At 55.7% G+C, this 25,971-nt stretch overlaps 6 protein-coding genes across 6 annotated transcripts; 4 read left to right on the plus strand and 2 right to left on the minus strand.

The window, feature by feature from the left end:
* Positions 1-260: 260 nt before the first annotated feature.
* On the plus strand, positions 261-1,682 carry GLRG_07073 (uncharacterized protein; the record flags this gene model as incomplete). Its single annotated transcript, XM_008097758.1, has 2 exons — positions 261-508; positions 599-1,682. The coding sequence occupies 2 exons, from the start codon at positions 261-263 to the stop codon at positions 1,680-1,682; spliced, it is 1,332 nt and encodes a 443-aa protein (XP_008095949.1).
* A 3,352-nt stretch (positions 1,683-5,034) lies between these two features.
* GLRG_07074 (patatin-like phospholipase) lies at positions 5,035-7,640 on the plus strand (the record flags this gene model as incomplete). The annotated part of the gene is made up of 2 exons (XM_008097759.1): positions 5,035-5,325; positions 5,415-7,640. The coding sequence occupies 2 exons, from the start codon at positions 5,035-5,037 to the stop codon at positions 7,638-7,640; spliced, it is 2,517 nt and encodes an 838-aa protein (XP_008095950.1).
* Positions 7,641-10,615: 2,975 nt separating this feature from the next.
* Positions 10,616-11,854, minus strand: GLRG_07075 (cytidylyltransferase; the record flags this gene model as incomplete). Its single annotated transcript, XM_008097760.1, has 1 exon — positions 10,616-11,854. One exon carries the CDS (start codon positions 11,852-11,854, stop codon positions 10,616-10,618), a length of 1,239 nt encoding a protein of 412 aa, XP_008095951.1.
* A 1,646-nt stretch (positions 11,855-13,500) lies between these two features.
* Positions 13,501-14,327, plus strand: GLRG_07076 (AhpC/TSA family protein; the record flags this gene model as incomplete). Its single annotated transcript, XM_008097761.1, has 2 exons — positions 13,501-13,523; positions 13,664-14,327. 2 exons carry the CDS (start codon positions 13,501-13,503, stop codon positions 14,325-14,327), a joined length of 687 nt encoding a protein of 228 aa, XP_008095952.1.
* Positions 14,328-20,088: 5,761 nt separating this feature from the next.
* GLRG_07077 (kelch domain-containing protein) lies at positions 20,089-23,280 on the plus strand (the record flags this gene model as incomplete). The annotated part of the gene is made up of 1 exon (XM_008097762.1): positions 20,089-23,280. The coding sequence occupies one exon, from the start codon at positions 20,089-20,091 to the stop codon at positions 23,278-23,280; it is 3,192 nt and encodes a 1,063-aa protein (XP_008095953.1).
* Positions 23,281-23,776: 496 nt separating this feature from the next.
* Positions 23,777-25,376, minus strand: GLRG_07078 (uncharacterized protein; the record flags this gene model as incomplete). The annotated part of the gene is made up of 5 exons (XM_008097763.1): positions 23,777-24,164; positions 24,239-24,715; positions 24,782-24,811; positions 24,908-24,984; positions 25,056-25,376. The coding sequence occupies 5 exons, from the start codon at positions 25,374-25,376 to the stop codon at positions 23,777-23,779; spliced, it is 1,293 nt and encodes a 430-aa protein (XP_008095954.1).
* Positions 25,377-25,971: the final 595 nt, after the last annotated feature.

Raw genomic sequence — 25,971 nt, forward strand, 5'->3', positions numbered from 1 at the left:
CTCTCTGTGACTTGGTTTAGAGGCTTAGCTACCGCCGCAGATCAATGAGCACAGGGATACGATAGAAGGCCTGTTTCGTTCTGATCTTGCCCCTCATAACCTCATTGACGCTGCCCAAGCCGCCCGCCAGTCTTGCTCGACTTTCCCACGTCAATTTGACACATTCCAGCCCTTTCTTGAGCCCCCGTTCACAAGCGTTATTTCGCGGCCGCCAACACCCTCGACCGTCCGGGCAATGGCTCCACTATGAAGAGCAGAAGATGCTTCCCGAACCGACGTTGAGCTTCACGCTCCCCAGCCTCCACGACGACACCGTTCTGGACTGTCGTGTGTACCACTGCCACGCTTTGAGCCCTGCAGCATCAAATCGTTCGCCATGGAAGCGACACGCCGCCGTCATTGCCCATCCATATGCGCCCTTGGGCGGATCCTATGATGATCCAATTGTCGACATCGTTGCTGCCACCCTGTTGCGACAGGGCTTTCTCGTGGGCACCTTCAATTTCAGGTAAGGGAAATGCGCACAACAGAGGGCGCCAGAGCTCCGTCCTGGGAGAGGCAGGCCGGTTTCCGTCGCTAACTTGATTCCTCGCGACAGAGGCGCCTCGGGCTCGGCAGGACGGACCTCGTGGACAGCAAAGCCAGAACGCAGCGACTACATGTCCTTTGTCGGCTTCATGGTATACTACATGCACTTCCTCGATCCATTCAGCCCTTCTACTGTGCGGTTGCCGGCAGCGACTAGCACACCTTCACCTCTCGATACACAGCCCAAACCCTCTCCATCGCAGCATCCGGTGCTTCTTCTTGCTGGCTACTCGTACGGGGCCATGATAACGACGCAGATCCCACCGATGGCACAAATCCTCGCCCAGTTCAGGCTGCCTCCTGCTGGTTCCGCAGCCGCCGATATTCGCCTCCGCGCACAACATCTGGCCGAGCAACAGAACTTGATCTTGGCGAGCGCCCGATCCGCGAGCACAATGTCGCCGCGGAAAAGATACTTTGGGATGCGAGTCGGAGGCGACGAGGATACGCAGCGGAAGAGCTACGAGGCTCGGCGGTCGGTCTCGGAAACACGGAGGTCATTCTCCATCGATGCAGAAGACAAGATCCGGCGGGGCGTCAACGAGTTGCTTGCAAAAACAAAGCGGCACCATCACAAAGGCGTAGCCGTGACCCAGGAAAAGCTGGAGACCATACCGTCGAACCAAGAGATTTCGGAAGTGGTGGAAGAAGTGGCCAATTTGACGCCGGTGCGGCCGGCATACCTCCTCGTATCTCCACCGCAAGGGGTCATCACGAACTTGATGACAATGTCACTCCTCTCAGTAGTGCCCGGGCGAGGGTTGTTCTCCCGAGCGGGCAAGCCTCGAGATCAAGGAGCGCCGGTTTTTACAAATGACAACCGACAAATGAGCGAGAGCAAACTGGTTGAAAACGAGACCCTAGCATTGTTTGGTGACCGAGATGGTTTCGTCCCCGTTGCCAAACTGCGGGCATGGGTGGGGCGGCTCGAAAGCATTGAGGGATCACAGTTTCACGGCGAGGAGGTCCCCTCGGCAGGGCACTTTTGGACAGAAGGCAAAGTCGCCCAGGTTCTTCGGGATAAGGTTTGCGACTTTGCGGCGAGGCTGTTACAAGAGGATAGCGAAGATGTGGCCATTGAAGAATCAAGATAGAACACCGGCGAAGCTCGGTATGCGGTGGTTCGGCACACATACGAAGATTACAGAAGGCAGTGCTAGAAGAGCGGCTACGAGATGCGTCAGAGAGGCCACTAGGCTCAAAGGAATGGTGGCATACGGGCCGGAGATGGATGACGACGATGCAGCCGCCGTCGATTAGAGTTGATGGGGGGCGGGCCGTGGATGACTTATGACGTTTGGGCAAGAACGAGTTGTGGAGTCTCGAGCGAGGATTGGCAAGGTTGTGGTGCAAGACGCAAACAGCGGATGAAGGCGTACAAACGAGTCAGTTCCTATGTTTGCCAGCATGGTTAGGCGTGGTATACACTTTAGTGACACGACACTGGCGCGACGGGAAATCCTTGGCTACCTAGGTTTGGGATCTAGCTGCCATAGGGATGAGTGACGGGCACGGCGAGCAGTGCGAGTTCCCACAAGTAGGTGTACGTCAGACGATTCGGAAAGGAAGCGTCCAGTGTGAGACACGGCGGTGGAGCCGGAACAGAGCCTGAATCATGGGCAGGATGAAGAGAAGGGAAGGGAAGGGTCGCTTCTTGGCCGAGGACGGCCGGAGCCAGATGATTGGTGAGAAAGAGAGAGTGGCCATTCACCGTCCCCCAGCGCAGATTCCGTGTTGCCGTACGCCAAACGGCGACGTGTAACGGTTGGAGGGTGGTGACAGGCCGGCCGTTGGAGCGTTTTGGCTGTACGCCTTTTCCGTCGCCGGACAAGAGTTTTTTTCTCGTCCACCTCGATTAAGAAGAAAAATCCACGGCCTAATGGGCATGAATGACTGCGTGGCGGTCCTATTTGGTACATGGGCACTTGTTTCGAAGATACAAATGAAAACACATGGACAAGTTGGGCTTGCCAGATGGATGCGGCATATACGGCGATAGTATGCGTACCACCTACCGGTAGTATGGCATGGAGGGGCAATGGCGGGGTAATATCTCCAGATCGTCCTTTTGTAGCAGGCTGCAAGTCCCCATCCCCAACGGGGTGCCCCCATTTACCTGTACGTGTCCGAGGACACGGACATGTTGTAGTGCATATGCGTACTCAATTTCAAGGCTCGTGCCACTTCAACGCATGGAGCCTTGAGGGTGCCTGCTTGGTGGTGATGGGTTGGCAGGTAGGGGCAGACAAGGTGGGCGATGGCCGGGGCCGAGGAGAATTAGGCAGGTAGGCATGAGAGACGAGATTAGTGGAGAGTTCAACGGGCGGCCTGCCCCGGATGCTATCTAGGTCTTGGTTGGCCGAGTTGTGTATTGTGTGTGTGTGGCGTCAGGGCGAGGGAGATGGGGTGGAAAGAATGGTATGGGCGGTATACAGATGACTGTTGCAGGATGATGTGAGATGGCAGATGGTGATGGCAGCAGATACTAGGAAAATGGACTTCTTGCCAAGGCATATACTAGACAGACGCAGAGAGGGCGTCAGCTGGGACGGTCGGCGGGAGGCAGCGGATGACGGCTCACTTTGTGTTGAGGAAGGAAGAAAATGTTTGAAGGGAAGGGGGGGGGGAGTGAGCGAGCGGGTGAGAGGAAGGGAGGAGAGAGAGAGATAGAGAGAGCGAGAGTGAGAGAGAGAGACGAAGCACAGATGGAGACGAGGATGGTGGGGGAATGGGGAGGGTGTGTCGCGGCAGGGCTTGATTGGGTTGGAAATTGACAATGCAGTGCTTGGTGTTTCCCCAAGATCCCTAAATCCGGGGCGAGCCACTCACAAGTCTGGTCTGGGGAATGACGGCTTAGGGCAGGTCATCTGGCCTCCTGGCTTCTTCCTGGCGATCCCGTGCTGCTGCTGCTGCTGCACGAATACCTACGGATACAGATATGCTCCTTAGGTAAGTAGGTAGTTTGCATACACGGCCGTACCTTACCGCGCCTATGCACAACTGTCCCTATAGTGCATGGGCAGTATATTCAAATATATATTTATGTACACTGGTATCTGCATCCAGGATAGATAGAAGGGGGTAAATAAGACAACGTTCTGGATGTTGCGGCACGGTGACACAGCGACACAGGCACTGAAGTAGTACATATGCAAGGTGGTCCCTCATTAGGTCGTAGCGACACAGGCACGTGGACTCAGGGAGGTGGTACGTTCTGTTACCCTCCTTCCTCTTCGTTTTCTAGGTATCCCTTTCTCTTCCCCCCTACCTACCTTACTACATGGTATCTGGAAGAGCAAATTGGGCTTACCGCCCCTTCCCCCGCCGTATGGACTGTGGAGGCGATCTGTGGGGGAAGCCTGCACTGGAGTCAGCTGGTGGGGTTATGCATCTGCTTCCCTGTCCGGGGGCGGCGCCTGCGACTGTCATCATCGCCCACTTTTCTTTCCACTGTCCATGTTCCATCGAGGCCGGACCATCGACGAGCCTGTATCGTGTGTAGTGCAAATGCCACGACTGCCCAGTATCCATCTTTGATTGCATCGCCAGCTTGCATCTTTACTTGTACAATCCCTCTACATAAAACCGTTCCTCACTCCTGAGCCTGTCCCGGCCTCCTCCCAGTGAACCTAGTTTACCTACCTACCGCTCGAGTCCTCCGATCCGTCGCTTCACCCTTCCAACCACCACATCCTCCACGCCACCTAGCCAACCATCTCATCCCGCTTGCGCCCGCCTGTTCCTCCTAACCATTCCCGTCCCGTCCTCGCTCGCTGCCGATTACCACGGAGGGGGGGGTTGCTTTACGCCCTTGGTCTCGATAGACTGTCTTTCGCGACGAGTTCCAACACGCACACACCCCTGTCCCCCACCCCTCTGCCACCAGTTTGTGTGGTCATCTGCGCGCCCAACGTCGGGGGATCTGCATCACTTCCCTGTCTGCCTTGGCTTCTTGTCACTCAAATCACAACTCCCAAAACACTGCTCTCATCTGACACCTGTAAGTCTTCTTTACCTTGCTTGCCACGATCCCACTTCTTCTACACACGCTTCCTTCGACCGACTATTGTTTTTCTTTCTTCCAACACTCGATCCGCAGTCCTCGCTTCCTCCCTGATCCTTCTCCGTACCTCCCGGGGTGTTATTCTGTCCTTGATCCCGACTCCGCCTCCGTTGCGACGATACACTGACGCGCGCGCATGCTCTGACCGCCCAACCTTCCTCGACTCCCAGCAAAGGCACATGTCAGGCCTGTTGCAGCAGCAGCACCACCACCACCACCACAACCACAACCACGACGACGCTCCCAGACTGTGATGCGTAACGCACGGCTCCAAAGCTATCTCTCGTCCACTGGCTCCTCCTCCTCCTCCTCCTCTCCTCGACATTACATCTAGGTTCGACCACGACAGTCTTTACTCCCGTATCGACCACCTCTTTGCCATCATGAACGACGTCCTCCTCAATTCGGTTCACTCGCACCCTGCAATCCGTGTCAAGCCCTCCTCCACTGTCCCTTCGGCGTCCCTCAAGTCCGTCCGCCCCTCATCATTCAAGAAGCAACAACTTCAACAACCACAACCACCTCTTACTGCCGCTCTCGACACCATATCCCGTGCTGTAAAAAGCGCCAATAACCTCGTCCTGTCTCTGCGCGATGGACTCACCGAGCTGGAACGAGAGAGTAGGAGGAAGAAAGAAGAACGGAGGCTCGTCCTTGCCCTCCGTATGAAAAATGTACGTCCATCTTTCGCCATGACTCTGGAGAACGTGTCGTGTTCGCCCTTGCGCTGCTGTGACACCGCTAACGGGTCGTCTTCACACAGGCCCAGACTAGGAAACAGTGGCAAGACGCCGCTGAAGAACTCGACATTCTCGAAGAAAACGACATGTGGAAACTGGATCCGTACACGGGAGATTACAACCCGGCACTGATCGAGGCGCGACTGGAAGAACTAGACGATGCCCGCATAAACTGCGACACTCGCGCCATGATGCACCTCGTACGGACCTCCCTCTCTCGAGATCTCGGTGGCATGGAAAACGTCGACTTGTACAGGCACTCCTACGTGGGCACCAAGAACCTCATCGAGAGATACGTCGACTCGGCCATGCAGACTATCGACGCCCTTGTGGAAAAGAGCCAATTCGCGTTGCCCGAGGGCATGGGGCAAAGGGACATACTCGAGAGCGTCTTGCACGCTCGTCAGAGCTTTGGCCGAAGCGCCTTGTTGCTGAGCGGAGGCGGAACACTGGGTATGTCCCACATTGGAGTGCTCAAGGCTCTCTTCGAGGTCAAGTTGTTGCCGCGCATCATATCAGGTGCCTCGGCAGGCTCCATCGTCTCAGCCGTGATTTGCACAAGGACGGACGAAGAAATTCCCCGTCTCGTAAAGGAGTTCCCCTACGGTGACCTAGCCGTCTTCGATGCCGAGGAAAACCCGGACGGTGTCTTTGACCATATGCGAAGGCTGCTCACCGAGGGAAGCTGGTCCGACATAAAGCACCTGACCCGCGTCATGAGAGGTTTGGTAGGAGACCTTACTTTCCAGGAGGCGTACAATCGAACGCGACGCGTACTGAACATCTGCGTTTCGACCGAATCCATGTACGAGCTCCCGCGCTTGCTGAACTACATCACGGCGCCCAACGTCATGATCTGGTCCGCCGTAGCTGCTTCATGCTCCGTTCCGCTTGTCTTCAGCGCCGCCCCCTTGCTAGTAAAGAACCCCGATACCGGCGAGCACATGCCCTGGAACCCGACACCGCAGCGATGGATTGATGGCTCCGTCGACAATGACTTGCCCATGACGAGGCTCGCCGAGATGTTCAACGTAAACCACTTCATCGTCTCTCAGGTAAACCCCCACGTTGTCCCGTTCCTTGCGCGTGACGACCAGCTGGATCCCGACGACACGGCGGCTCGTCGGTCGAGCCTGCCGCACAGCAAGCAAGACCCCGATTGGGTCTATACCCTGACAAGTCTCGCCAAGGAGGAGGCCTTGCACCGGTTGCATTTCCTGGCCGAGATTGGGTTTTTCCCGAATCTCGTCACCAAGCTTAGGAGCATTCTCAGCCAGAAGTATTCCGGCGACATAAACATTCTTCCGGAAGTCAACGTGCACGATATCCCAAAGATCCTGAGCAACCCCAGCCCTGACTTCATGCTGCGTGCCTGTCTGATGGGCGAGCGCGCAACGTGGCCGAAGCTCAGCCGAATCCGCGACCGTTGTGCTATCGAGCTCGCCCTGGACCGTGCCGTCCATCGTCTGCGTGCTCGTGTTGTCTTCTCTGATAGCCAGGTGGACCTACGGAGGCTCACTACCGGCATCGTCCTGCCGCCGCCCTGGCCCAAGTCATCCGCATCTACGAAGCAGATGTCTAAAGATGCTCCGGCTCTTACTCTGGACTCTGAGGTCTTCAAGAACAGACAGCGCAGGTGTTCTGGTAGCAGCGTGCAACTCATGGCGCACCACCGACGCCTGATGGAGAACGTGCTCACGGACGAGGAAACGGAAGAGGAAGAACGACTGGAGATGCGGGCTCGACATGGCCATGGAAGCGCCTCGCCTGTCGTCGTGCGCAAGCCCCGCCTCAAGAGGGCGGCAAAGAGCCATTACAACGTTTCAATGGTGAAAGGCCTGATGACCAGCCCGATAAATTCGATGCAACTCGAGGCCGTAGAGTTTGACTTTGGGAAGCCTGTGACGCCTCCGTTGCAGCGATCACGCCACTCGGAAGGCTCACTGGCTCAAAGCAGAAGCCCAACTTACCTAGACATGACACCGGCGAAGGAAGTAGACGTCGCAGTACCGGGGTCCAGAGGAGAGGCAACGTCGCACACGGAGACCTCAGACCTGCACTCTTCTGACGGGGACGTGGAGTCGCACACAGAGGATACCTTCTCCGACCCTGATCCGTACGAGCGCGATTGGCTTCACGATGGAGCGAACGAGTTGGAGACGACTCCCAAAAGCGGCAAGGACCTGCTCGAGGTCAGCAGCCGCGAGCTTGTGCCTGTGGGTGAGTCAAGGGGTGGACTTTGGGATTGACTCGTAGACGGGAGGGTGAGCTCCTCGGACGAGGAAAAGAATAACGATAAGGGGGAAGACCGCATACAAGATACAACCGATGAAGAAGACGATGTCCTGAGGTCGAATTGGATGAACTGGGACTAGGACTGTAGCGATTACCAAGGAGCGTGGGGAGAATGGCTGCATGGATGGACTGCATGGACTAAGGGGTGGTTGGGGAGATACACGAGCATTACACGGAGTTTGACTCAGCATTATAACAGAGCATGAGGGCATGGTAGACATGCGGGAGGGGGGAACTGTGGCATCGTATAAGAAAATGAAACAACAACCATGGTTTTCGTTTTTCGTGTAGAACCGGTCCTCTTCTTTCCCAGGTCTGTGGTCATTCTGGGCTGATTGACAACCGACGGATGGGAAGTGTGGCGACAGTTTCGCTATGGAACCGGTTTGAAGCATGCTTATCAGAAATGGTTTCCTGTTCTTGCTGTGAACCATAGCTCGCAACTGATAATATTCACAATAGAATTTATTCACACTTGGCTCCAACCAGACACTGCCTCAAAAAGTGAATTGCTGACATGATGTCGAATAGTATATAAGCCTAGTGGTGAGCTCGGCCTTTGAATCCATTTCTGAGCCACCATTACACATATACACGTACTAGAACGAACATTACCACACTAGACTTGATTCTAGCCCCCCCCCCCCCTCAACTCTCTTGAAAACCCAAGCAAACCGACTTCAGCAGTCGCAACAATGTCCCAAACAGACCCGCCTTCTCCCAACACGGATCCTCCTACCCCCCCTGCGTCTCCTCGATGAGGGCGACGTTGGAGGAGGCATCGGCAACCGGAATCCTGATGGTCGTATACCCAGGTAGGTTACGGAGTTGGTGGTCTAGGTAAACCTGCGCGCATGGATAGGCCGCGTGTATACCTCTAGTATGAGATAATAAAACAGTACCCAGATCGTTGGACCTGTCTCCTATTCCTGCTGGGTAAGACCTAGTAACGTGTATACTCAGTCAATTCCCCGCAAGAAACTCGACAATGTCAGTCTCCATAATCATGTTCCGCCTTATGAAGGGCAAGGCTAGCATGAACTTCGCCTTCCGGCATCCATCCTCAGTTCTACACCGGGATCGCTCGCAGACGCCATCCTGTCATGGCTACGATCAGTTGACGTCCTCTGCCATAATTCTCGCTCCCTCCATTCCAAGATCATTGACCTTGTTTCCTCCAATACTGCCCCCGCAAGCTTCAGATCGTGAATTGGCCATGGGAGGGGGGGGGGACTACTATAGAGTAGCAGCCCCCTGCAGCATATGAACACCTGCTTTCCCCCCTTCCATGAACGCTACTGAGCAGGACTCGTTAAAATAAGCTTTGCTCACGTTCCTCGAGAGCACGTGGTTTATCAATATGGAAATGATACCGAGAGGACACGCCTCCACTTGAAAATAGCAACGCTACAGCCTGTTATGCGATGGAGAGGAAGAGGAGGAGAAGGGGAGGGAGAAAGACAGAGAGATCCACAGTGTCGATGCGCTTGTGTTTGTCTGCCATCGCCATGTCTTTTGAACGGCAAAGGAGCCACCACTCGATAGATTAACAAAGTAGGTAGCAAGCTTGGATGTCACTGTGACACTTTTTTTTTTTTTTTTTTTTTTTGCAATGTTTTCAAGATGCTTCAAGTGCATGCTCCATCGGCGTACATCGCTCGCGTCGGCTTTTGCCAAGGACCGTGGTGATTGAGCCCGGGCATTTAAGTCGATTGATTAGCTCGGGATGCCAGAGGGCGACAAGACTCGGCCGGGCGGACGAGGCGCGAAGACGAGTACTCGCCGCATATCGAAACCTGAGCGGGTGTCAACAGCATGGCATTTTTTGTCTTTCGCTTTCCTTTCGAGAACTACGATCGTGGGAGGGGGGGGGGCATGACGAGACGGCCACGCAAGAAACGATTGTCATTTGTATGCCCGGGGAGAGCGCGCGCCGGCGCTTTGATTATATTCGCGAGCCATGCCGAGTGCCGGGGACCGTTCCTTCACGATTACCGGGGATCGGCGGCCGGCAGTCGGCGTGGGACGGAGGGGATCGGCGGCCGGACGGGACGGGAGAACGGTTGTCGGCGATGGCGTGCGAGGAGCTACCGGGGCTAGATGGGTCAGCATCACGCTCCATGCTTCATGGATGGTGCGGCCATGGGCCTTTTGGGCGGTGATGCAGTGGGGGGAGGGGGGTCCATTGACGAGATTGAAGGCCACGTTGGGCGCAGCCGCTGTTCGAATTGCCTCAAGTGATGGTCAATCAATATTGTCATCGTACCCATGGAGAACATATGCTTTCTAAAAAGTGCCTGCCGGTCTGACATGTGATGCAGAAGGATCATTGAACCCGTATAAGACAAGCTATGTGAGCGTCCGACATGTAAGTCGGATAAGCTATACAGCAGCAGCCTTATCTATTAGCCAATCATCCAGCTGAATCATCCAGCTGACTCGACACACTCGGAGTCTGGATCTTTGGGGGAGGGTGCTGAGCTGGGGGCTGATATCGCGACCGAATTCATCCATGTCTCAGCAGAGCAGAACGAGCAGATCCCACTTTTCTGCCTCCTTGGCTAGATGGGTACCCTTCCTAGGTACCAGAGAGAGAGAGAGAGAGAGAGAGAGAGAGAGAGAGGAATATATATGTGCGTGTGTGTGTGTGTGTCTGTGCAAAATGGGATAGAGCAGAATGGAATACTAGATATGGAAGCCCTTTGTCTGGATGTATTCCAACGGTAGTGCCTGGGCCCGACACCGAGAGATATCATCCGTTCCCTCGTCTCCATCACCCAAAGACAGTGAGAAGCCGTGCTGCCGTTTGTCATTTGTTTCCTCAGACGCCGCCACGCGGGTAATGGTTTCAATGCCATCATACAAAGGTCTGACGCGACTCAACTCGGCTCGTGTGCTGTCATTAAATCTCAAACCATGTCGAAGAGGTCTAGGAGAGCCGGCTTTTGCCCTCCAGCTTCGCCGTGGCCTCTGCCTTTTGCTGCCGGATGGCTGTACTACTTATCTTGGACGCAAAGTTGTCTGTCCCGCTTGCCTCGTCACCAAGATTGTTGGCGTCAAGCACCTCGACTTCGTAAGTCTCCAACGGCTTCCATCCGAGCGCAACCCGCCGTTCGTTGACGGCCTGCCCACCCGACCGTGTCTCTCCCGAAAACACTAGAGCGTCCATTTCCTCCCGTGTAATTGTCGGGCCAAACGGGTCTTGGATCTCGACGCACTCCACCGTGATGGCGCCGCCCCGAAACGTCGCCTCGAGGCGGCCCGGCTGGGCCATGACGCCTGCAACGGGACCCGCCTTCTTCTTCCAACCCCCTTTGTCCAGCTCGAGCAGCGACGAGAGGAAGTCAATAACGTATCGAGCTCTGTCATCCCAGGACTGCACAAGCTCTGCGTACTTCTTGTTCGTCAACAGCTGGTCTCCTGTGATGCCGACGATCAGACGACATGCTGTTGTCGAGTCCTTGACCGGTACCCGAAGGAGAAGAACCGCAGCAGTCAGAAGCAACTTATGACCCGGGTGCAAGTGGTCAAAGGTGCCCCCAAGACATACGATGGAGTATCCTGGGGTGTCTTCTGCCCGTTCAGCCCCTGAGCTGTCAAGGTTCAGGCTGAGCCCCGCTTCAACGACGACTAGTTGTGACTGCAGAATGGTCTGCCGGCCCTCTGCGAATTTGAGATATGTGGAAAGAGTTCGGTAGCCTTGCTCGCTGTTGACGTGAAAAATGAGGCTCCAGGGGTGGTAAGCCGAAGCGAAGGTTGGAAGGTCGACTACGGTGGTATTGTTGGGTTCAACGGCGGCAACAAAATTAGAATCGAACCTCCTTTCAGCGTCATGGTCGACCAGGACAACTCGAGCATCGACGGAGCCGGGCCCCCCATGGACATCTATGGGGATGTCTTCTTCTGCGCATATGACAGCGATGAGGCTGTAGAGGCCAGCGACGAGAGACTGTGCGGCTGGCCACGAAAGCGATTTGGTTTTGGGCGATGCCCCGCGGAGGAGCGGACACACGACGGCCACTATGAGAACGGAGGAGCGGTTTGGATTCTTGATTTTTGGAAGAACAGCCAGCAGTGACGGGCGGTAGGCAGCGCTGAGTGAAGCGCGCGACGGCGGCCGGGGTGGGAACGGCAGGAGGAGCAGACTTGGGTACTGTTCCGAGGCCATCTTTTGGCCGTTGATGATGTCGGTTGTTGTTTTACCAGGCGTGAGCATGCGCGATATGGAGCTAGAAGGTGAATAAGATGGCGTGATTCAACCGAACGAGTGAGGTGATGTGAGGTGAGATGAGCTGAGCTTGCCCCTCGGCAGAAGGAGCGAGCAGTGAGCGGGGGCCAATCGTTGCTGAGCTTTGCAGTGAGGTCACTGTTGCATTTATTAGGTAAGGTACGGATGCCTACCAGGTAGGTAGTTACCGCATGTGCTTCACTGGGGGTACTTACCGACCACCTAGGTAATAGTGATGATGTGAGGGACGGAGTTGGAGCTCCCCGGAAGAAGTGGATTATTATACTGAAGCAAAGAAAGGGCAGATGGGGGCCAACTCTATCAATCGGGGCGGTTAGCAATTAGAAGATACGTTGACTTCTATGCTGCCATTGAATACATATGGAGGGGTAGAATGGATGTCGAGACAGTCACAGGCATATGTTTGAAGGGAGGAGTGATCTCAGAAAGGCTTGGTAGCCAGCGACAGGCAGCCTTGGTCGATAGAGAGGTTTAGTTACGATGTTCCATGGTATTGTTGTTTCTATCCAGAAGCCCTTCTACATAATGATGTTGAATATTGGACAAGATACTTGTACTGTGCTTTTCCGACTGTGTTGGAGTATCGTCGTGTACCTGTGCGACCGCAAGGGGGGTCGCCTCTCAGTTAGGATGTTCTCTCTGGGCGAATACCTAACCTAATGCCTTCAATGGGTTCCCCAGGCGTCTTCTGTAGGCGGTTTCCCTCCTATGATGTGCCCTAGGCCAAGGATGATGTAATCGAGCACGCCATCGAGCCTTAACCCGAATGGGACATGGAGGGGTAGTGACACCTAGGAAAAAAAAGCCCCTCCAACGCGGGGCAATTGGAGAGAGAGCTCCCTCCCGCTCGTCTCGTTGGGGAACGACGTGCCAGCATGGAGAGAAGAGACATGGCTTCCCGTTGCCGAGGAGATTCTGCCGCCTTCGATTGATTACCAGAGCAGAAGAGATAGGCTAGGTTCTTGTTGATGCGGCTGCCTCGCTGGACGGCTCTCTATCATTGTACCATACTAGTATAGTACTATGCGGTAGTTGGCAATGCGACCACCCGTGTTCATCGTTGTTGGTGTTAATGGAACGAATAAGGACGGGCGGCGGTCGCCTTGGATCAAGCAATGATAGAGCTCCCAAGATACCACAACGTCATGCCAGAGAAGCAAATGAGGCCATCTGCCACTCTACAAAGTCAAACCCAATGAAGGATAGATCGCGGATCCAAGATGGAGCTGATGTGGGAAAAGGACCCCTACTGCACCGAGATCCGAAGGACAAAGAGACATAGCAAAGGAGGGGTGGTATGGTAGGGGGACAACGAGGTACGAAGGTACAGTCAAGCCTTGTCTTCCACTTTGCAGTAGCTATCTACCTACTACTATGTAGTGCCTGAGGCGTGGCTTCGAGCTATTTATTACACGTCGAGTCCCGCGCCTTGCTCTCGTCCTGCCACCAGCTCTCCCCCCTCTCTTCATCTCTCTAATATCGCTGTTCCCATCCCACATACCATCGCAAATTTGCCATATACGCCTTCTATTATCTCTTCCGCACCTCTTCACATCATAGACATAATGGCTGACCAGCGCCCCGCTCCGTAAGTTACAACTCCTACGCCGCGTTACCCCGCCGTTGCTGTCAACATGGACCATCTCCGCCGATGCCGCCACCAGCTCCGTTGCGCTTGTCTTGTCGTCTCTGCACGCCCGAAGCAAAGCTAACTTGCCTCTTCTACAGCCTCCGTCTCGGCACCGTTGCCCCCAACTTCAAGGCCGATACCACCAACGGCCCCATTGACTTCCACGAGTTCATTGGCGACAACTGGGTTGTCTTCTTCTCCCACCCGGAGGACTACACTCCCGTCTGTACCACCGAGCTCGGCGCCTTCGCCAAGCTCGAGCCCGAGTTCTCCAAGCGCGGCGTCAAGCTCATCGGTTTGTCCGCCAACACCCTCGGCAGCCACGAGGGCTGGATCAAGGACATTGACGAGGTCACCGGCTCCAAGGTCTCCTTCCCCATCATCGCCGACAAGGAGCGCAAGGTCGCCTACGCCTACGACATGCTCGACTACCAGGACACCACCAACGTCGACGAGAAGGGCATCGCCTTCACCATCCGCTCCGTCTTCATCATTGACCCCAAGAAGACCATCCGCACCATCCTCTCCTACCCGGCCTCCACCGGCCGCAACTCTGCCGAGGTGCTCCGCATCGTCGACTCGCTTCAGACCGGCGACAAGCACAAGATCACCACCCCCATCAACTGGGTCCCCGGTGACGACGTCATCGTCCACCCCTCCATCAAGACCGAACAGGCCAAGGAGATCTTCCCCGAGGTTCGCATTGTCAAGCCCTACCTGCGCTTCACCCCTTTGCCCAAGGACAAGGCCACCGTCGCGTAAGTGGCCACGCCTGGAACGAGGTGTGGGGGCGATTTGTTGCATGAAAAGGTTCTCCAGGCACATTACTTGAGGAGCCGGGTCTGCATGAACCGCAGGCCGAGGTTGGCGGATAAACCCGAATGAGAAAGTCGAAAGAGAGCCAATGTTCTCCAGGCGTAGGAGACTACTTACGGAGGCAAAGCTTTTCCTCTGAATACCCCGCGTAGCACTCACTGGCACTGGTAGTTAGCACGGCCTAGGTGATGCATTAGCCGGATAACGGTATGCGTCTGGGCAGCAGCGCCTTGGCCTTTGCCATATGGAACGTATGAAATAATGAGAAATGTCACGAATATTCCATGTCTCTTCTATGGCGTGCACTTCGTGACGCTAGGCACATGCTCTCCGGTCATCTGTCGCGCACGTTCCCCGTCGCGGACGACACCTCCGGCTCGCCGGTCCTTTCTTGTCGGTACACTTAACAGGTTTGTCGCCATGCAAGAAGAAAAGAAGGAGATTGAAACAGCTGGACGAAGCCGAACAACTACCGATTCCTACTGTTGTATGCCTACTAGTTTTGGTTACATCAAGCCTGGCGCTTTGCCGGGTGGTGTCTGGAGATAGAGCCATACGAATGCATTACACACGCACGCACAGTACACTCCATCCCATGCCATACATAGGCCGCGGCCAAGCGGAGGCCGCCACTACCACTCTCTCAGGGATGCTTTCCAAAGGGGTCTGCTGCTTGGCTCTCCCCTTCTCCCCAGCTCGACGGGTGGCGATCTCTTCTCTTCTACTGTCGGCACCCCCTGAACATGACTCGGCCGAACAGACACGGAGTAGGCCGGAGGAGACAGTCGGTCTGTTTTATTCTCAGACGGGCTGGACCGCACTGGCCGAGGCGGTCCTACACTATGTCGACCATAACGCCCAAGCGTCAGCATAGCGTTCTTCAGCTAGAGTGGACCTGTCGGTTGGCCCAGGAGCCTCCCAGGCTTTTTTTTTCTTGTTTTTCTGTTTTTGTCGAGCAAGTGCTTGCTGGGAAGCTTCGGGCCCCAAACAGGTACGACCCCAGCGCGACACGAGGGCAGAGTCTCCAGGGAGGAAGAAAGTGAGGCTGGAACGAATCTAGAACCAGGGGACAGCCGGGGAAGCGTGAAACATGGGCTCGCTCCTACCAAAGACGACAAAATGGCCGGGCTCCCACGTTTTTGGGCGTCTCTCGCATCTTGCACCCAGCGTCCGCAACCTGCGGCGTTCCAGGGCCCCCAAGGTTGTCCTGGGTCGGTTCGGCAGAATGCCTGTCCCGAGATTGCTAGCCTGAGACATGACAGGGAGGGCAGGCGGCGTTTGTTTCCGACGGCGGCAAGTAGCGTATCCGTACCGCGGCCCGGGTAACTTGGGAAAAGACGGTTGGGCGTGATTGGAAGTTGGCTGGGCTGCCAGTTGGAGATGCCACTCCTTGTCACAGCACCCGGCGTTTGGTATGTACTATGTAGGTGAACCGTCAGGATAGGTACATACGTACCTAGTAGTGTACGGATACAGAACGGCGGGCAAGGGTGCTGTGGACAACAGGCCCGGAGGAGCGGTGTCGACAAGGACCAGGCCAGGGGGGGGGATACACTAGGTACTGCATGTTGCTCTGCCCGGTAAACGTATTCGTACATTATCTCGCTCCCATGAACGAAAGCGAGAGGACTCGCAGCCGAAATTTGACTTCCTATAGTAGTGTATCGAGTCTCGCCGGAAGGTATCTACCATGCCGTAGAGACCGCTTCCCCTCTGTTTCGCTACATGGGTGAGAGACGGCGTATGCCTTGAATGTGGGATATTGGATGTTGGAGGTTGGCGAACGAACCACACACACGCACACACCCCTACATAGGTACACACACACCCGCTCGTACATTACACGACTGGTGTCACCGATGAACCTGCCTGCCTACTGTGTGCGTGTGCCGCGTGTTCTGCAGGGGAACTACCTAGATAGGTGCCTAGTTCAATGGAGAGGAGCGAAAGGGGGGGAGGAGTCCTTTATGCAGCTCGATCGTCTGATCTTTTCTCTCCTTGCCGCAGCCGCCGGGTCCGATTGATGGTGGTGCATGGTCCGGCCAGCGAGAGGAGGGAACTGGTCACGCATGGCCTCTTCCAGGGGATCGGGTTCTTGGTTGATATTTGGACAAAAAAAAACCCCCCCCTTCCGAGTCCTCGTATAAAGTAGGAGAGCAAAGCAAGAGAAAGGGTTCCCTAGCCCAGATGGATATGAGTTGGTATCTCAGTTACTAGTGGTCTGATTGGACAGACGGAGGGTGGCCGGGGGTCGTGGAGAGAACGAGGGCTCCGTAATCTACCGCTGCTTCTTTTTTTCTTCTCTAGATATTCCCTCGTCTGCTCCCGCGAAAGGAGGGGGGGTGGTCGCTAGCTGGGCTCACAGAAGAGGCCGGTGCCCATGCACAATCTCAATAGCAGCAACATGGCCGATGTACAGATACCACCCACTTGTTTGCTTACATAAGTACATCCATCCCCAGCCACCATTCTTCTTCACGCTCAGTCGACGTTTGAATTTTTCTTTCTTCTTTCGTATTCTTTTTCTTAGTGTACTCCCGTTAGTCCGACTTCACAAACCTTGTTGTCTTGGCAAGAAATCCATCTGACACTACCTTACCGAGCTGCTCGGACAGAGAGACGGAGGGAGATGGGCGGGATTCGGAGGAGTGAGACGGGACAGGGTAAGGCTAGCTCAGCCCTCACCTGGGCTGACCAGAGGCGCGGAACTCGACAAGGTACCTAGGTAGATACTGCGTAGTATCCGTAGTTAGGTACATGAATATCTCCCCATCTACCGTATCTCGTCCTCCTCAGCCTCCACATATCCCCTTTCCCTTTTGGGGGTTTTCTTTCCTTTCCCCCTCCGTCGAACACAAGTCTCAGTAGACTATTTATCCGTAGCTTCCAAAGGCACTCGGTCAGTCAGTCAGTCAGTCAGCGTATCCGCACGATTGCAGAGTACGGGGCGTTCCTCGCGTCCGTGACGCCAAGTGCCGACACCTGGACCGGCTGGGTGGTGCCGTTGAATAAAGGCAACGGCGTAACATTTACAAAAAGAAGATGAAGAAAAAAAACCCGAGGTTTACAGATAGAGAGAGCATGTATCCGTATCTACTTCATAAGCACATACCTACCTATCTACCTACCTACCTACCTACCTAGATAAGTAAGTACATACATGCATGCCATAGAGAGCTAATAGATGGGTACGTCGCGTGACTGAAACTGGGCCTGCGTACTGCGTACTTGGAGCCTCCGTCCACAAAGTTCACACGGAGTATTCGTAGGGAGGAGTTTACCCACCCCACCCCACTCTAGTGTACCAGGTACCTACGATACTCCCTCCCACCTTCGCTCCGTCCACTCTGTCCTCTCCAACCCGTTTCCCATGCTCGCTTGCTTGTTGCCGTGCCTATTCGTAGCCACAACGTGCCAGGTATGTTGTGCCACCGCCTATTCTCTGCACCCAAATCGGTTATCTACCTGACGCTGCAGGCTGCAGTGCAGGCTGCAAGACAAATATGTATTGAAACAACCATCGTTAACCACTACTACTAGGTACTACGACCACTATCGCCGAACAGGTGCCGTACGGATCGGATACAACCACAGAATACATGTTCCTGCTTCGTTTCGTTTCATATCGCATCACATTGCATTGTCTGGCGCGCGCTTTTCTCTGCATCTCCTCTAGGTATCCGTACAGGTACTACTACCCAAGTACCGTACGGTACGGTACGCTACGCACAGGCTGTGGGGGAACGTCCATCTTATCCTCTCCTTTGCCCTCGCCCTCGCCCTTGCCCACACTTTCTCCCACCTTCATCCACACCTCCCACCACTACGTATCACACCACCAAACCGGCGCATGGTCCGTCACCGTCACAGCGCATCCCATCACTCGCATCCCTTTGCCGCCATCTACACAGCACTTTCTTCGACCGAATCATATCAAAACCTTCTTTTTTTTTTTTCGTTCCCCTATGCGGAGCTTGTGGTCCAGTACGGATACTGTACCTTACAGACCCGCCCTCTTTCTCCCCCTTCTCTCGTCTCCCAATCCACTATCCGTACTTCCCTTGCGTCCGCTTCGGAGCTTGACCTGCTTTTCAACTCCTTGTCCGACTGGTCTGCGCGCCTAAACCAAACAACCCCCCCCCCCCCCCCCTTTTTTTTTTTCCAGTGTGCTGCAAAGAGGAAACCCCAAGACACCCACGCCTTTTCAGCCTCGACAGATTCTCCCCAAAGGAGCAGGCATCTGGAAATTAACGACTGCAACCTTGCTGGTGGTCTCCGGCCGCTGCCGTCGCCGCCACTCAAGCCCAGCCTCAAGGGCATTCTGGGTCCCAGGTCACACCCCCATCGTCATCAGACTTGGACTCCATACTGCGAGGATCCCTTTTCGAACTTTGCCTTGTCTCCGCCCACAACCACGACTTGCCGGGTACATACCCTACCGCGACGTACCTACCCTACCCGTACCCTGCCGACCCAAACCCTCAATTGCACCTGAGTCGACCGCTGTTGCCTTCGCTGTCTGTCTCCATCGTTGTCGTTGCTGTTGTCGTCGTCGTCCACGTCCACGTTCACATCCACGTCGCGTCCTCGTCGCCGCTGCCGCCGCCGCCGCCGCCGTCATCGCCCACTTCGCCGTACATCCGCCTTTTCTGCCCGCCTGTCGCCTACGCATACCCTTGGCTAGCACAAGTCTCGTCTTTTGCTTCGCCTCTACGGATACTTTGCTCAACTCTACTTGGCCTTGACCCGTCCGATTCCCTGTCCCATCCCTGGCCCTAGGTGCGTATTGCTCATAGCTTCTTTACTCGTTGCTGTTTCTCTTTCCTCACCCCTCCTATCCCCATCCATATCCTGTGCCCATTTGTCCTCCACACCCCAGCCCACATCCTACTCCATCTCTTGTGCGCCGCTCTCCGTCACCTGTGGGGAGGAGAAGACCGAAAGGACTGAGAGAGAAGCACGTACAAAGACGGGTCAGACATGGCCTCTCTGTCTTCCCGCTCAACCCGGTCCTCAGTACCAGCCGTGCCGGGCCTAGCCCAAGAATCCACCCCGGAGACGCAGACACACACACACCCACATTAAGAGAAGTGAGAGCGAGAGATAGAGAGAACAGGCCCGTCACAAGGTACTGGGACCTAGTAGAGTCAGACGAACGGCCAAGCCTGGCCTTGAGCTGCTCGACCCACGGGTTTTTCTTTTCGCCTCGTCTTCCCTTCTCTTATTCACCGCCAACCCTCTCTGGCAGCTGTCCGTTGTGGCCTCTCGCGACTCTCTGTCCCGTCTTATCGTTGTCTTGCTCCCTATCTGCCCGCAACGACCTCACGACGTCCGCTCTCTCCATTACCCCCCCCCCCCCCTTTCCATACTTCTGTGTACCCTCTTCTATTTCCTGTTTCTTTACCAACTACCTCTTCTTGTCTTCTCTTGAAAGCCTCCTTCTTCACGTTGGCTCGCTTTTAGTACCGTCGCCGACGATCCTTGGACGACCCGTACCCCGAGTAGTTTATGCAGAAAACCCTCCTTCCCCCGAGCCCACATTGTGTTGTCGAGAGAGCCCTTGACAAATCTCCCGCCCTGCATGAAAAACCTCGCAGCCCTCATTTTCGACTTCTGAGCAACTTTCTTTTTGCGTCGTCGTCAAGACTGCCTTTGCAGCACAAGGCTCCTCAGGCTGTGCCCACAGCCCGGGGGCGATTGTGTCGCAATGTCTGGACCGGGACTAACCTCGAACCAGTCTTCTGCACAGAGCGATCTATCACGCTTTTCCGACTCGGAGCCAGAGCAAGATAGATCCCCTCCCGGAAAGTCTACCGCAGACATCCTCTCAGGTGTCTATCGTGGCTTCAAAAAATTTGCTCCGAGCAGAGACGGCGAATCGAGGATCACGAGACAGCCGTCTCTTTCTCGACTGGGTCTGCGCAGCGTTTCCCCTAGCTTGACCTCAACCCCGTCTCCGCCTCCTTCCTCGACGCCTACCCCCGTCCCGAACTCGTCCAAGAACCGGCCGCTTCAGCATGGGAGGAGTTTGAGTCTACAGAGTAGTCTTGCCAAACCCTTGCCCGAACCACCACCACTGATCCCCTCGCCCACAGGGCTCGACGCCCCTCCTACCTCGCACTACAATCTCGGAAACCTCGGTGCCATAGACGAGGGCCCGGCCGATGATACAGACAGTCGCACCAGCACGATGGATTCCAGCATCTCGACAGAACGAGCTCAGATGTACGGAGGTGGGCCAGCGTATAACGCTGATATGGCCAGCAGCCAGAGCAGCTTGGCAAGCTCTTCGAGACAAGATGGGAATGAGGATATGAGAGAGAACCCGAGCTTGACGCCGCGGAGTGGCGGTCCCTTGTCTGCCGGACCGTCTCCTTCCAGCCAAAACAGGACACCTGCCACGGCGGTCGGTACGCCGACCGCCTCCTCTTCGGCCCATCTTTCCGGTCTTATGTGCAATGTCCACCGGACCACTGGTCGAGAGCCCCACCCGCTCGTTGGCGCCACAACCACCATACTGGGCGACAAGCTCTATGTCTTTGGCGGGAGAATACTATCACGGAGTCGCCCGGCTCCCCTGACCTCCGATCTGTACGAGCTGGATCTTATTCGCAGGCATTGGTCCAAGCTCGAAACTACAGGCGACATACCGCCCCCTCGATATTTCCACTCCATGTGTGCGCTGGGAGACACCAAGATGGTGTGCTACGGAGGCATGTCCCCGACGCCGAACCAGTCCGCCGCCGGTCCGGATCAACAGCCCGAAGTCACGGTCATGTCGGACATTTACATATACGACATTCCGTCCCGCAAATGGACCTTCATACCTACGCAGGATCCGCCTCAAGGTCGCTACGCCCACTGCGCTTGTATCCTGCCTTCGCCAGCCGCCTTTACATCACACAAGGCACCAATGTCGGCCTTGCAACATAATCCATCATCCGGCAACCCGAACGAGGGAAGGATAGGAATCAACATTGACGGCACGGGCGGTGCTGAGATGGTGGTGGTCGGCGGCCAAGATGGCGCCAACCACTACATCGAGCAGATTAGCGTCTTCAACCTCCGTAGCCTCAAATGGACGGCGATCGAACCTCTCGACAAAAGCTGCGGCGCTTACCGAAGCGTGGTAGCGCCTTTGCCCCCGTCTGTGTCGGCACGGATTGGCAAGTCCAATGTAAACGGATTCCAGCGAGAGGGCGGCATCAGCCAGGAAGCCCGGGAACCCGGGTCCTCCATGCTCATCTACTCCAACTACAATTTTCTGGATGTCAAGCTCGAGCTACAAATCAGGTCATCGGACGGCACTCTCACTGAGAAGCCCATGACGGGCTCCTACTCGCCCCCGGGATTGCGGTTTCCCAATGGCGGCGTCATTGACACGTATTTTGTGGTGAGCGGCACATACCTCACGTCCTCGAAGCAGGAGTATGCGCTATGGGCTTTGGACCTCAAGACCCTGACTTGGTCCCGAATCGACGCTGGAGGCGCGGTTTTCAGCCAGGGTAGTTGGAATCGCGGTGTGCTGTGGAACCGCAGGAATACGTTTGTTATTCTCGGCAATAGGAAACGAAGTCTCGTCGACGACTATAATCATCGGCGTATCAACTTTTCTAATGTTTGCATGGTCGAGCTGGAAGCCTTTGGGTTCTACGACAACCCGAGGAAGACGAGCCCGATGTCTGGATTCGTATCGGCCAGTAGCCCGTACACCGGGCCCGGTCTTAGTCTGGCTAGAAAGGCCGGAACTACGGCGGGAGGGCGCGCCCATTTGAGGGCCGCTGAAGAGTTGGGGGAGAAAGCGCTGGCCTTGCGGGAGATATGCGACATGGATATTCTGTGCTTGCATGGAGAGAGGATTCCCATCAATTCGCGGATGGTGGCACGTCGATGGGGGCCTTACTTTGTCCAGCTGCTGCGGGAGGGAACGGCGACTCAAGACGGCAGCGACGCTATGACGTTGCGGTCTGGTTCTGGGGTCAGCAACCCCGTCAGAAATTCCACTCTGACCATCACACCAGCCCGCAATACCGTAGAGAGCTCGAGCTCCATGACGAGCGCCACCCTGTCGTCCGGCTCGTCGTCCAAAACCCCGAGTACGGCTCCGACCAGTGCCTCGGCAGCCTCTTTCTCGATCCCGGGCTCCGGTGGCGGCGTCGACGCAACCACGGTCAACTCGGCCCCGACACCAAGGTCTCTGCCTCCCAACTCGCGACCTCGCTGCCTGTACCTCCCGCACACCTATCTCACCGTACAGGCGCTTCTTCATTTCCTTTACACGTCCTCGCTGCCGCCCCCGTCATCGCCCCTGTGCACGGCCCCTATCTTGTGCTCGCTGCTCCAAATCGCCCGGCCATATCGGGTCGACGGCCTCCTCGAAGCGGTGGTCGAGCGCCTGCACGCTCTTTTGGACTCGAGAAACGCAGCCGCCGTGTTCAACGCAACTGCAATGGCTGCTGGTGGCGGCCGTGGCATCGACGGCTCTTTGAACCCCAACTACTTCGTACCCCTGGACGCCATGGGCTCGCCCATGTTCCTCTCGGATGGGTCTCAGAATGGCGGCAGCAGTGCAGACCTGCAAGGCCTCTCATCCCGCAAAGCCGCACTACGCATCAATACCTCCATGTCTTCGGGCCGGCCTTCCAGCGACGAACTGAGCGCCACAACGAGCGTCAGCGGATCTGAATGGAGTTCAGAAATCGGCGATTCGGAGCGCGGGGGCATGCGCGAAATCTGGGGCGGCGAGCTCAGCTCCGTGATTGGCTTGCAAAAGAGGGGCTTGCGGGGTCTCATGGAAGGCAGGAGAATGCGTGAGCGTACCGGGACGAACTCGGGCAATGGCATGGGTTCGTACAGTGGTGGACAAGGCCGAGTGGGGCTTGGGATCGCCAGCTCATGAGCAAACTGCGTCAGACTTGTTAATAGGGTGTGATTGTAGATGAGAGACAAAGCTCGGGGCGCGGAGGTAATGAATTTATGAAAGCATGGCCGAATGCAGCATATCCCCTCGGGCCAACGCAAGGTTAGACGAGCGATGGCGGTGTGTGGAGGTGCGATAGAAGAAGCTAGACAGCTTGTAACGCGATGCACAAGGAGACAGACAGGTCTCGGTCAACAAACGTGTGTGTGCGTGTGTGCGCGCGCGCGCGTGTGGTGGGGGGGGGATGGATCGAGTTGGATTGCTTGATTTGAAGAAACCAAGATGAAATAACACTAAATGTATCTCTCCTCGCCTCGAGTGGTCCGACCAATTCCACCTATCCTCCTCGGGTGGCTCGCACTGTGCACGTTTTGTAATGATCCTGTTGGCAACCTGCGAGACCCTCCTCCTTTATGGCAAAAAAAAAAAAAAAAAAAAAAAAGCCCAGCTCGGTTGATTCCAGGGTCGTCGGCAATCAAAAGAAAGGGCAGGCATCACGGCCACTGCTCTTCAGCACCTCAACACCCTGTGCCATCTCGTCAGAGCCCTTGCCCATTTTCTCCCGGGGGCCAATGTCCTCGAACAAGAAACCCTGCGGCATCATCTTGTCGGGGCCAGGGACCGTCCCTCCTAGGAGCCGGGTCACCAGGCCGATAGGGCCCCAGCGGTTCCAGAAAGTGACGGGGTTGTAGTACGGGTGGACGAGGTAGTCATAATGCAGGATGCGACCCGTTTTTGGGTCCGGGCTCGAGAAGTAGACGACGGGGGTAAGGCGTGGGAGCATGAGATGGCGGATGACGAAGCGACGGGTGACGAGGGCTGCGTATGCGACGAGGGCTGCGACGATGCCGGGCTCGGGGAAGCTGTGGGTTCGGCCGTCTGATTAGCTGCTTGGCCGGCACGGGGGATACCGCAACGGTTTTCTCCGCAAACATACCAGAAAGCGGCGCGAATGCGGTCTCCCATGAGAACGTAGAGCACCTCCTGAGCAAACGGCTTGGCAAAATTCGGAACGTGGAAGAGCATCATTTCAACCAACTGGGAACTGGCCTGGAAGTTCAGCCTGGAGGGTTTCATGGCGTCAACCTCGTATCGGGCGGCCCAGGCAGCGATGTCGTCAACGAACTCGATACCGTCGGCCCACGACTCCTGGCTGAGGAAGCCCTTGTACTGTATGTCCATGGCATCGCCAATGGACTTCCAGTGGGTGCCGATTGCGCAGACCTCCATGTCGGTCAGAGCCCTCCACTCATATAGGCGCATGAAGCGGATGGGCTCGGTGATGCAGACGGACAGGGTGTAGAGGAGGTCTGCGTTGGAGATCTGGCCGGCGGCTATGTATCGGCTGTGGAGGTAGTTCATACGCGATATGGCCTTGAGGGCGCGGTCTGAGGTGGGAGGATTCAGGGAGAATCTGGGGGAGGGAGGAGGAGACTGTTGTAAGTTGGGTTGGGAACAATGCAAAGGGAGTACAACTTACTCTCCAAAGAGAATAGTGGTATCCTCATATCTGAAGGAGCATGTTAGCCCCTAGACCAGTAACTGAAAGCAGGGTGTAGGATGGAGGAAAGGGCTGGCATCGAGTGACAGAATGCAAGCATCTCACCTCTTCTTGGCGTTGGCGGGATTGGCCAAGTTCTTGGTCGCGATGATGAGCTTTGACAGGGACTCGAAGCCATAGGTCTTTGAGCATCAGAGTCAGTGGACGTGCCATCTCTCCTGCGACTCGGGGGGGGGTAAGTGGAAGGACGTACCTTGAAGATGGCGAACTGGAGAGACAGGATGTACAGCTTGGGGAACTCTAAATCTATAATGTTCTTGAGGATGAGGTGGGCCTGGTTATTGGTCATGCGCGCCAGGGACCGACGATCGGTGAAGCCCATTTGGCTGCGAAGGTTGGTGATGCGTCTGAAGCGGAAGAAGGCACATAAGGCAACCCAGCCCGCGATGAGAGCCACAACCACGGTAGATGTTGCCAAGGACTTGGGCGTGAGCGCAATGTCTCTGAGGTATCCTGAAGCAGCCCAGCGGCCGGGTGATTCAACGTGGGTGATGTTGGGCGTCGCAGTGTCCATATTGAAGACGGCCGGCGATAGATGCTCGTATGGCTGTGCGAGACAGAGAGTGATGGTGGAGGTTTGCAGCGTTGCGACGGTGCGGTCGGCAACTTGAGGCTGACGGCGATGCCACCCACTACTACTGGCTGAGGCGATTTCTGGTCTGTCACATAGCTGGCACACTGGAATGTTTGCTGGGGAAATGCGGCTGGTGTCTAGGATTGTTGTACCCTTGTCACCAATTGGGAAAAGGTGCCAAGACACGACTAACCTAGTCGATGTAATATTCACTTAGCCAAATGGCGGGGCTGAGATAGGCTACCTGTTGTATAGACTCACAATGCAGAATATAAGGCAAGGTAGTCAGTCAGTCGCTTGTGACCGGGTAGGGTAGTAGATGATTTAGGAGCTCACCAGTGAGTGGTGTTTGCGGTACGAGTCTGTGCCAAGCATGCATGCATGCTATACTCGGTAGTAAGATAAGATACGAAAGGAGGCACTTTGGGGAGGGAAGGTTCTGCACGTCAGATTCTTATCGGGGTCAATCGTGCTAGCTACCTACCAACCTGCCTGCCGAGGTAGGTAAGTAGGTACAGTCAGTCATGTGTACCGT

The sequence above is a fragment of the Colletotrichum graminicola genome (genome assembly GCF_000149035.1).
Source record: "Colletotrichum graminicola M1.001 genomic scaffold supercont1.28, whole genome shotgun sequence".
NCBI lineage: Eukaryota > Fungi > Ascomycota > Sordariomycetes > Glomerellales > Glomerellaceae > Colletotrichum > Colletotrichum graminicola.